At 43.3% G+C, this 12,370-nt stretch overlaps 1 protein-coding gene across 4 annotated transcripts in view; it reads left to right on the top strand.

The window, feature by feature from the left end:
• The window catches only part of LOC118370874 (rho GTPase-activating protein 32-like), a 32,695-nt gene extending 27,545 nt beyond the window's left edge, over positions 1-5,150 (top strand). For 3 of the 4 annotated variants that reach the window (XM_035756087.2, XM_035756084.2, XM_052467649.1), the window contains 4 exons: positions 271-419; positions 630-704; positions 871-1,572; positions 1,791-5,150. In XM_035756087.2, coding sequence (XP_035611980.1) covers positions 271-419; positions 630-704; positions 871-1,572; positions 1,791-4,078 — 3,214 coding nt within the window. In that variant the 3' untranslated portion in view covers positions 4,079-5,150. Of the gene's footprint in view, positions 1-270; positions 420-629; positions 705-870; positions 1,573-1,737 lie in introns of all 4 variants that reach the window. The other variant, XM_035756088.2, reaches the window with a different exon arrangement.
• Positions 5,151-12,370: the final 7,220 nt, after the last annotated feature.

Below are 12,370 nucleotides of genomic sequence, written 5' to 3'. Positions count from 1 at the left end.
GTTGAGAGAATGCTAAGAGTGCAATGCTGTCATCAAGGCAAAGGATGGCTACTTTGAAGAATCTCAAATATAACATATTAAGATTTTTTTAACACATTTTTTTGGTTACTACATGATTCCATATATGTGATTTCGTAGTTTTGTTGTAGAAAATAGTCAAATTAAAGTATACCCTGGAATGAGTAGGGGTGTCCAAACATTTGACTGGTACTGTATGTCTCTGATCACCCTGTACATTCCGCTTTAGTCACGGGGCATGTTGTGTTATAGTAAGAGGGCTCCTGGGAAGGTGAAGAAGTCCCCAGTGGGAAGCTGGCGTTCATTCTTCCACCTGGGCAAGTCCTCCTCCATGACTTCCAAACGCAAGCTGAAGCGTCACCCCAGCGAACCCAATGAGATAAAGAGCATCGCGCTGCCAGGTCAGGCCTCAACCAGCACTACACTGTCACCATCCAGTACTGTAAACAACCATAAGGACTTTCTTCACAGCCATGTTATAAAATACCTCCCAGTCATGTCTCTGTGGTTAAATGTATGGGTGTTTTTTTCCACTTGGATGTTGTGACTAAGTCATTTTTTTTTTAAAGAATTATATTTTCAACTTCAGTTTGTACTTCCATATTATTCAGGTGGAAGAGGTGACAGTGGGACACTGCGCTCCACCAAAAGTGAAGAATCTCTCACCTCTTTGCACAATGTGGAAGGTAAACATGCCCCCAGTCACACTTTCAATCCTGTCAGTACCCGTGTTTCATAATACTTGATAAACAAATTTGTAGAGTAATAATTTGTTTGTTACGTTTATTTTTATGTTGTCTGCTTAAGTCTGCCTCTGAACAGTAATGCATACTATTTGTCTATTTGTTCTAGGGGAGCCCCAGATGTACCGCCCCCCTAGACCACGCTCTACCAGCGATGCCCTCTCCACCACATTCAGGGATGACCTGTGTGATGCCAGGGACAAAGGCGACCGCTACCACAAACAGGCCAAGGAGGGCCATAATGGTGCTGATGGTCCTGTCTATGACCCAGCTGGTGTGTCCTCTCCACATCAGGAGGATGACCTTGACCTCTGTCTTCCAGCCCCTGGCATGGCCTTTCTGGACTTTGACCCCATGTCCTTCCAGTGCAGCCCACTGAGCCCACCAACAGCTAAATCCGCTCCTCAACGCAAAGCAAGCGTCAACTGGAGGAAGAATGTCAGGGGTTCCAGTGAATCAGAGCCCATCTCTTCTTCCCTCAAAGTCCTCAGTAACTCCCAGTCCCCTGACATCACCCCAGTCCATAGGAAAAGAGGGGAGAAAAAGAAAGTTGCTCAGGTCGTCTCCCCCAAACTCAGACGGAGGTCCTCTACGTCCCCAGATGTGCACACTGTGTGTATCTCTGCCCCACGCTGTGTCTCAGACACCCAGGGTGGTGAGTCCTCCTCCCCTCCACCTCTGGATCTGTGTGAGGCCCAACTAGTGAGTGAGGAGGGGAGTGAGGCCAGGGCTCCCTGCCGACTCTCCAGCCCTCCAAGCTTCACATCAACTTTCACAGACAGCCTGGCTTCACAAAACCCTCAGGATCCAGGTCAGTGGCACATTAAAAACAAATTACATTTTTGTTCATTTTATTTGTAAAGCCTTTTTAAATCTACAGTTTATCACTAATGTGTACAGTTCTTATTGTGTTCCGTTGTTAGCTGAAGTTCTTATGGTATTATTCTATGTGTTGTCCCCTCATGTCTGATCACAGCGTTGTTTGTCCTGTCATACTGTAGCAGCATTGTTTGTCTTATGCCTCCCCAGGAACAGATAGGCTTGTGAATTCAGTGTCTGTCCTCCCTCCTCACCCTCCGTTGACGATGGCTGCCCGCAGGCTGGCCCTGGCCCTGGCTGAGTCTGCCCAGAAGGCCACTCTGACCTCACAGAGGAGGAGCACCCAGCCCCCCTACCCTCTCCAGAGACAGGACACCCCCCATCCCCTGGACAGACCCCCACGGCCCTCTGTTCTCCACCTCCAACCCTGCTCTAAGGATTACGGCGACCTCAAGGTCTCTTCTCTATCCCCCCTCTTACCCTTGGCTGGTACATCAGTTGAGAGTCCTTGTGGCCGTTTCACTAGCCATGCGAGAAAACAGGCCCCTGAGGGACAAGTGGCTATGAGTAACTTCACTCCCACTGTCAGTCCCTTAGAAGCTGGAGCTCTACTGCAAGGCAGCACAGAGGTGAGGGACCAGAGAGGAGGGAGAGACAGGCCCCTGGGAGCTGTGAGACCTGTTCACCCTCAGACGGTTTCCTCCTTGTATCACAGTGGTAGGGTCTCCCCTCCCTTTCAATCAGTCTGCTCCATTCAGAGCCCGTTAGCCGCCGCTGTCCTCGCTAACACTGACTCTGTCAATGCCTATAACTATCGGACTGTTCTGGCTGAGGCGTCCATGCCAGGGTCTGTGGAGGAGATCCCTTCATGTCCTCCTCTGCCGTCCTTAGTCCATCAGTACAGCTCTGATGAAGAGAGAGCTATGAGGGAGGCTGAAGATGTGTACAGACATCATCGGGTCAATCCAGCAGGACAGGTATCTGGACCTCACCATCTTCGGCCTGGCTGTCTCCCTCCCCACCTGGCAGGGCCCAAAAGCATGTACAAACCCACGTCTGACAGCTGCTACAGCACTTTAGGCCTCCGGCACCACCCATCTTCCTCCCCCCAGTACAGAGGTCAACCCCAACCCAGGGAGGAGCACAGCTCCAGCGGCCACCACAGATCCAGGGGACAATGGCAGAGGACTGAGGAGAGAGCCCCGGGGTACCCGGTCATCCGCAGGGCACGCTCCTTCCATGCCCAGCAACCTAGTTGTGTTCAACCGGCAGAAACTGAAGTCCTACCCCCAGACATCCTGTTCTATGTCCAACGTCCAGCTGTCCAAGAAAAGGAGTGCCAGAGGCTAGTCCAGTCAGGTGTCCAACCCCTGCAGCCGTACTTTGAGAATGGACGCGTTCAGTACCGCTACAGCTCCTATTCAGACGCAGCGCCTCTAGAGGAGTCTTACTACTATGTGGACCCTTATAGGACGAGCCGTATCCGACACAGTCAGTCATACACCATGCGCTCTACTAGGGATAGTGGACATCCTGGCTACCACTATCGCCCTTCAAACAACATCCCACCTGCAAAAAGAGAACTCTTCTTGGAGAGTAGGGATCTAGAGCGAGTCATTTACGAGTCCTGGGACCACCCAGAGGGTTGTGACAGACTAGTCTATCATCCAATCAGACAAGAGAATAGAGCCAGGCAGAGGACCCAGGGCCCTATCATGTCTCCTTATGAGAACCTGGATCGTCCCGTCCCACAGAGTGACATCAGGGGCAGAGATATCAGTCACACCAGAAGCAGGTCAGACCCAGGTAATGCCTGCCTGCTGGCCATCGACAGAGTGGACAGCCAACGTGAAGTACCTGCCATGTCTCCAATCTCCCCTGGCCAGCAGCTTTCAGACCCTAGTGATTACATCAGGCACCAGAGGGGTCATTGGCCAGGTGAGGAACCAGTCCCTCCCAGGAGAGAGAGTGTCTCCAGGAGAACCCAGTCCAAGCAGGGCACCTCTCAACGACATCAACCACAGCATTGCAACGTCCCCATGCTCCTAGATGTTACGAACGTGGAGCAGGGTGAGGGTGGTCCTAATAGAGTTTGTGACCAGGACAAAGTAATGATGGGTAATGCTGCTAATAACTACTCTGCCCGATTAAAACCAAGCATCCCCAGGAGACAACGATCACAGAGCATCAAAGAGCCTCGATACTACCACCATGTCAAATCACCTGTGGAACCAGATCACCCTGGGCCCTTTTCCACCCAGCCCCACAGGAGAACTCAGAGCACGAAGGCCATGCCCTCTCACTATGATAACCTGGAGGGGTACTACCCAGCTCCCAAACCCAAACCCTCAGGGTCTAGTAAGGCCATGCCAGGGCCGTTCCCTGGCCACGGCTGCATGCCCCCACACAGCCACAGACTGCTGTCCCAAGCCCTAGGGGGCCACGGGGCCTTCCTGCAGTCAGGCCTCAAGCCGCAAGCTGGAGTCTACGCTGAGTGATTCAGTCCTCTAATCACACTGGAAGCTGAGGCCAGTTTGACATCATCACATCGCCAACTCAACAGATTAATGTTGATGTTTATAAAAATTTAAAAAATACATACAGATATAAACCTTCATAAACTGTTTTTAAGAAAATGTTGAGTTGACACAAATGGGTGGGGTCATACTGTTTGTAACGTGTAGATAGCAAAGAAAGAGGTACATTATTTTCTCATTAAATACAATGGGACTGGTAACAGAGATTTTGAAAGCTTGTTTTGTGCAATGGTTTATGAAGGTTTTTTAAATCATTTTTATGCCCAAAGGTTAATTATAATTTCATGTCCATGAGATATTGTCCAACAAACAGAAAATACTATTTTAAATATCTGCCAAATATTGTTAATCTTATGAGCAGTAATATTCTAAGATATAATTTGTTATTTGGCCTACTGCCAACGTGATATTGTTTGCCTAGTTTATTTAGATCATCCTAAACATGCACTTTTTAAGAATTATAGTCAATGAGAACCATGCGTAGAGCTCCTTGACTTTTATGTTTTGCAATTCCACTGATTCTCCACTGAAGGTGTTTAGTAACATGAGCACTTTTGGTGTTATTTAGTTCATACAATAGTGGAAGACACAGAGGACATTTCTTCACCGGCACTGCTCTCACCTTCACAAAACACCCAGACATGGAAAGATTAAGGAGCAAGGAGGACTGGGACCACAGTTAGGGTCCATCTGTCATCTTACCAGAAGAAATCACTTCCAAATGTGTACATGTGCTGCAAATGTGAAAGTGTATGTCAATGCACTTCTCACATTAACAGGAAGCTGTGATGCTTCATGACATTGTGGTGTATTATGAGAGGACATACGTTTCTCTCTTTGTAGGGATATTTTAATGGTATGTCATGTTTTAACTGTTGCTTTGTTCTTTTGTTATAGTTTTGTATTCATTAAATATGTTATTTCAAACCCAACCCTCTGTAAATGAGGAAATATTGCTAAGACATTTTAATGTTGTTTTTTCATTTAGAATATAAATAAAACATAAATAATATCTATAGCATACTATGAAAAATTGTCAGATTTTTTTTTTTAACCATTTTGTTCATGGGAATGCACATTTAATTAAATTATTAGTTGGAGCAAAAATGCATACTCACTGGGAATTTATCTTGCAGATTCAGAGAAGTTTAGGCATTAGACAGCAGAGGGCACTGCAGTATCGCAGAGAAAGTGGTTCCCTAATAATGTTTCTCTGAATCTCTAGTGTTCATAAAATCTCTCATTCCTTAAATGTGTAGTGGTATTACTATACACACAACAGTGACTGTCTTTCCCAAACACAATCTAATTAGCATAGACAAAACAGACAACTTCTGAAAAGATGTAAATGCATCCTCTCCCCTTGATCTGTCATCCATATCCAAGGAAACTGCTAGTGCAAAATTAGGAATAAATCATTCAGCAAACCGGGAACATTCTCAGAACATTAGCGAACACTCAAACTAAGTTTAGTTAGGGTTTGAGCTGAGCCAGTATCTGGGCAGAGGAGACAATGAATATGACGAGATCTTCTCTGCTCAGAAAGCTACCATTCAAGTTACCATTCACCAACTCTGCAAGCGTTATGACCAGATAACGCATATACTGTAAGGGTTTTCTTCTGGTGAAAGAGAGGCGGACCAAAATGCAAGCGGGGTGGTTATTCATGTTTTTAATAAAGACGACTATACATGAACAGACTATACAAAACAAGAAAAGTGAAAACCTAAACAGTCCTATCTGGTGCAAACACAGAGACAGGAACAATCACCCACAAAACCCAACACAAAACAGGCTACCTAAATATGGTTCCCAATCAGAGACAATGACTAACACCTGCCTCTGATTGAGAACCATATCAGGCCAAACATAGAAATAGACAAACCAGACACACAACATAGAATGCCCACCCAGCTCACGTCCTGACCAACACTAAAACAAGGAAAACACATACGAACGATGGACAGAACGTGACATATACGGTTGAAGTCGGAAGTTTACATACACCTTAGCCAAATACATTTCAAATCAGTTTTACACAATTCCTGACATTTAATCCTAGTAAAAATTCACTGTGTTAGGTCAGTTAGTATCACCACTTTATTTTAAGAATGTGAAATATCAGAATAACAATAGAGTGATTTATTTCGGCTTTTATTTATTTCATCACATTCACAGTGCGTCAGAAGTTTACATACACTCAATTATTATTTGGTAGCATTTAAATTGATTAACTTGGGTCAATCGTTTCCGGTAGCCTTCCACAAGCTTCCCACAATAAGTCGGGTGAATTTTGGCCCATTCATCCTGACAGAGCTGGTGTAACTGAGTCAGGTTTGTAGGCCTCCTTGTTCACACACACTTTTTCAGTTCTGCCCACAAGTGTTCTATAGGATTGTGGTCAGGGCTTTGTGATGGCCACTCCAATACCTTGACTTTGTTGTCCTTAAGCCATTTTGCCACAACTTTGGAAGTATGCTTGGGGGTCATTGTCCATTTGGAAGACCCATTTGCGACCAAGCTTTATTGTCTTGAGATGTTGCTTCAATATATCCACATAATTTTCCTCCCTCATGAATCTGATCTATTTTGTGATGTGCACCAGTCCCTCCTGCAGCAAAGCACCCCCACAACATGATGCTGCCACTCCCATACTTCACGGTTTTGGAGCAGTGGTTTCTTTCTTGTTGAGAGGCCTTTCTGGTTATGTTGATATAGGACTCGTTTTACTGTGGATATAGATGCATTTATACCTGTTTCCTCCAGCATCTTCACAAGGTCCTTTGCTGTTGTTCTGGGATTGATTTGCACATTTAGCACCAAAGTACGTTCATCTCTAGGAGACAGAACGCGTCTCCTTCCTGAGCGGTATGATGGCTGCGTGGTCCCATGGTGTTTATACTTGCATACTATTGTTTGTACAGATGAACGTGGTACCCTCAGGCGCTTGGAAATTGCTCCCAAGGATGAACCAGACTTGTGAAGGTCTACAATTTTCTTGGCTGATTTATTTATTTTTTCCCATGATGTCAAGCAAAGAGGCCTTGAGTTTGAAGGTAGGCCTTGAAATACATCCACAGGTACACCTCCAATTGACTCAAATTATGTCAAATAGCCAATCAGAAGCTTCTAAAGCCATGACATTTTCTGGAATTTTACAAGCTGTTTAAAGGCAGTCAACTTTGTGTATGTAAACGTTTGACCCACTGGAATTGTGATACAATGATTTATAAGTGAAATAATCTGTAAACAATTGTTGGGAAAATTACTTGTTTCATGCAGATGTCCTAAGTAGATGAACTAACCGACTTGCCAAAACTAGTTTGTTAAATGGTTGAATGGTTGAAAAATGAGTTTTGTAGTTTTAATGACTCTAACCTAAGTGTATGTAAACTTCCAACTTCAACTGTACCTTCAACCCCCCTCCCTTTTTTGGCAGTAAATTATGATAGTTGCAAGCAGGGTATGCAAGCAGGGTATGCAAGCAGGGTATGCATATTTGGTGAGTAACGAACGTGTATTGACATAACACTTTACATAACATAACAGCTTATCATATTCATTGACTACTTGGCCCACACGTTCAGGATAGGACGAAACCTAACTCACACATACACAAAATTCAAACGAAATCCTATTATGTGGTACATGTATAAGAAGACAGCATATAGTCATTACAAGCAGTGTAGTTAAGCCAAAAATAAATATTGAGTGGAGTACAGCACAGAGTAGCAGCAGATCGTCAACCCAGTTATGATGCGGGACTAGACCATTTATCCAGTATCGGCTGCCATATTTTGTAAAACATTGTACTTCTATTGGAGAAAATGTATCAGATCTTTTACCTATGTGTTACATTCCCTAAATCCCGTAACCACATTTCAAAGGTAGGTACGGTCTACAATTTCCAAAATTGCAATGTGAGCCTTTTGGCTAATAGAGTACAAAGAGAGACAGCCTTCCCCTCCTGGTTATTCCCATCAACTGTAACCAAACAGAGCGATCAATGGGTCTGGGGCTAGAACTCTATCGAAGGCTTTAGATAAATCATCAAAAATGAGAGCCCAGTAAGCATGTCACTTAGGACATGTCCAAAATAAGTGGGTCAACGTCCCCTCATCCTGCTTGCACCTCTCACACAGTGGTGTCCAATAATATTTTATGCAGTTTAACCTTTGAGTAATGTAACCTGTGTATCACCTTAAATTGTACAGGGTTGTGTCTGGCATTCACTGAACTGTGGTTTATATTCCTGAGAGCTTCTAACCAGTCCTCATCTGAGATTTCTGAACCAAGTTCTTATTCCCAAGCCCTTTTAATAGCGTCTGTGGATACCTCTATGTGGGCCTATAGCACATCATATAGTCTAGAGACCGACCCTTTTGAATGTGGTTTGACAATTGTCGTGTCTTTGGCTATGCCGGATTAAGTGATATGACATGCTATTCTATAAAATAATTTTTCTGTAATTAATATTACCTGATTGAGCTAATCATGTAAATGTAATTAACTAGAGAGTCGGGGCACCATGAAAGAATATTTATAGAACTGTTATCTTCTGAATAAACTCTTAAAGACCTAGTAATATTTTACATCAATAGCAGTCAATATTAATCGTCATTTTAATTCAGTCTCATCTGAAAGTTGTAAATTCTTCGTTATCTGCACGAACCCTGGCTAACAAGTTGAATCAGCAATACAAAATTGGGTTTAATTATTTATTTAGTAAATACCTAACTAATCACACAGAATTACACATACACATAATTAAATCATAACTTGATTACAAATTACGTCATAAAGGAAAACGTCCCGAGCGGGCGGAACAGATATGACAGCTGGTTACACAAAAGAAAAGGGGCTGGGTTTGAGTGAAAGAGCGGGAAGACTGAGGAACAAAGGGCGAAGCTGTGCTATCGTAAATACAATATCTTATGCATTCTAAATTACCGCGCATTTGGAAAAGGAAAATGCAATAAATATTTATTCTGAGCTGCGCTTCGGTAGGTTGGTGGTAGATGGAAGGCCGTGTTGCCAAACCGAGTCCTTTGTCCTTTGAAGAATGTCTCTGGTGGTCAATTGGATACGTTGTGGTAACGTCATTGTGTGATAGACTGGATATTCTGTCTGTTCCTTCCTAACCCTCATTTGCATCTGCTGTTGCTAACTCAACGGCGAGGAGGTATCACTTCTGTAGTGAATAAGAGTTCAAAGTTCATACCATTCGCAGCCAAAGCTCACGCAGATGTTGGCTTCGTTCTGTAGTTATTATCTGAAGCATTCTGACATCGGACCGTCGTCCTCACATCCTCGGAACAGAAGGTTATATTGTCGTCAAGGCTTTATATAGGAAGGGAGAGGAGGGCGTGTTTGAAAAGTTTTATAGCCCATGTCCCTTCACAGGGGCGGGCCACTGACTGACCCTACCTTATAAAAATCCAAATCTCACATTTTAGAAGCTAAAATCACATTTCATCCCATCACGAATAATTTCATATTCAAACATTTAAATTGAACAACAATTCCATGTGAATCCGATAACTCTGATGTGTAGACTTTCCACTGTAGAGTTTATGTCACCTTATCATTGATGAGAATGTCTCAGATGACAACCGAACTGACATCATATTCATTAAGTACCACTGCATATGTTCATTTGGTTGGATTACCAGAATATAGTTAATTTCCCCCCACCTTCTGATGTTCCCAGGATCTCTATGTTAACCAAGGGTTTTGCAAATGTAACATCAGTAGGGTAGAGAGAGGAGGGGCACTTATGACTGTCATAAACCTACCCCCAGGCCAACGTCATGACACAAGGATCAGGTTATCTAATGTGGGATACTTTGGCTTAATGCCATATTGTGGGATATGTGTTCTTAAGAAATTCCTGAGGAGGAACCTAAAAAAATGTGTTGTTGGCATGTTAAACTTTCCCTGTAATTGTTGAAATGAAGCTAACGGACCATCAATGTATGTTACCAATTGTTGTGAGCTCCTTCTCCCTCCACTGTGAAAACACCACATCATCCAATGCGGGGTGAAAAGCATGATTCAGGCAAATCGGGCTGTCAATGTATACAGTGGGTATGTTATTAAGAATTTTTTTTTTTCCAGATCCTAAGAGTATGACAAATGATTGGATTAGAGTCATAGTTATCCTCTCTTTTTCAAAGACAAAGACCACAACCTGGAAGTCAGAGTAAAGGTGTGAACAACTTTATATTTGATTTGGTCCCATCTCAGTGGCGCAGTGGATTTGAGTCCAGGGATAACAATCCAAGCTCCCAGGTTCACTCACTGCTTGTGATTATCAACAAAATACAGTAAAACTATGTTTTCAATAAATGTCTAATAAATTATGTGATTCCAAATAATTGCCATACTGTATGTGCTTCTACGTGATTGCTGTACAACTGTTCAAATTGAGAAAAAAGGCCCAAGGGGGCGTGATATATGGGCATTTATACCACGGCTAAGGGCTGTGTCCTAGCACTCCGTGTTGCGTAAGAACAGCCCTTAGCTGTGGTATATTGGCCATATACCACACCTCCTCGGGCGTTATCGCTTAATTTGAACAGTCCATGGAGGTTTCTTTCAAGTGTTAGTGTTATTTTACTCTTGAGGAAGTTACAGTCGTTGTACAGCAATCCATGTAGAAGCACATACAGTATGGCAATTATTTGGAATCACATAATTTATTAGACATTTATTGAAAACATAGTTTTACACTATTTTGTTGATAGTCACAAGCAGTGAGTGAACCTGGGAGCTTGGAGTGTTATCCCTGGACTCAATCCACTGCGCCACTGAGATGGGACGAAGTCAAATATAAAGTTGTTCACTTTTAGGTTGTTGTCTTTGGCTTTCAACCAATCAGCTGTCATGACTGTCCTGACCAGGTCAGGTTACAGGAGACCACAACCCTACAGATTATCTCTCAACCCCAACAGAGGAGGAGAGATCTATGGGTCTGAAGATGTGGGGGGTTTTATGGCCCCTCACCCCCCTGGTAAATCTCAGGCCACAGACAAATTATTTTGTCCTGTTACTATGGAGAACCAGCCTCAGAATAATGAACATGAAATAAAGGGACTTTGGAACAATGGTTTCCGTCAGCCACAATGGTGGTCATGACGATAGATGGAATATGAAAATGTATGTCATTTTTGTTTTGTTATTAAAGGTTAATAGATGACGTTATTACGAAAACATTTTAATGTGAAGAGTTTTCCTAGTATATGTTTGATGTTTATACATTGTACGTTATATGGAAAATATCCAAATCAATGAGAATCTTTTGGGGAAGATTAAATGTTAAGTTAGTTGTCTAAAATTGGATTTGAATAAAATCTAGACCTTGCCTCATTAACTTGGTATGCCCAGAGAATTGCCCTAAAGGCGGTTACGCCCACTTCTGATCCAAGGGTATAAAACCTGTGAGTATAAAATTTACAGGGAGACTACGTGACCCAAGCTGCAGCAAGGTCTAAAACGTCAACGAACCCGGAACAAGTTTGAAGACAAAGAAATCCTTTTCTACCCAAGCTACGGATGAGTAGCCGTGTCTAAGCGGGTGAATTCAAGTCAAACCACCTAGCCTCCATCTCCCATCGAATCGTGGTATCTAAAGGGTTTCATTCCTATTCTGTGAGCTCTGAGCGACAGAGCTGTATGTCCTCAGAAGACCCCTTCCAGAGCAAAGGGTGAGGGAACAGACTCCTAAGCCAAAAGGACACTGACATCGGGAGGACGATCAGATAGGTGCGTAGTGAGTAGTGAGTCATCGAGCAGTCTGGACGGTCCACTCAGAGAATCCTCGGAGAGGCAAGTCTAGGGTTAGAATAGCATAGCTGACAAATTCACCCAAATGTATATTTCTCTCGTGTACTTTCTTTTTTCACTCTCTCTTTGAAATTCCCCTTTTGGGTAACACACGCCATAGTGTGTTGGCCTGTTATACTAAGTTCTAATCAATAGCCTATAATGTGTTTTGTCTATGTGTATCTTTTATCATCATGTTAGCTTTTTAGTAAATAAATATTCAACTAAGATTGGTGTGGTACGAACTCATTGGTGAGACCCGGGTCCGTGCAGATTCATGGGCTATACAACGTTCAGAGTGAGATTGGTAGAGGAAACTGGTTAATTAGCGGCTGTTGTAAAATCAATATTCTAATATTCTTTGAGTTAATTTGGGAAATATAAACTCAATAAAAACTAGTTTTCCCATGGTGCCCCAGGTTAATGAGT

This window comes from Oncorhynchus keta, chromosome 18 (genome assembly GCF_023373465.1).
Source record: "Oncorhynchus keta strain PuntledgeMale-10-30-2019 chromosome 18, Oket_V2, whole genome shotgun sequence".
In the NCBI taxonomy this organism is placed as follows: domain Eukaryota; kingdom Metazoa; phylum Chordata; class Actinopteri; order Salmoniformes; family Salmonidae; genus Oncorhynchus; species Oncorhynchus keta.
Note: the sequence above shows the minus strand (reverse complement) of the source record. Positions and strands in the feature narration are given on the sequence as shown.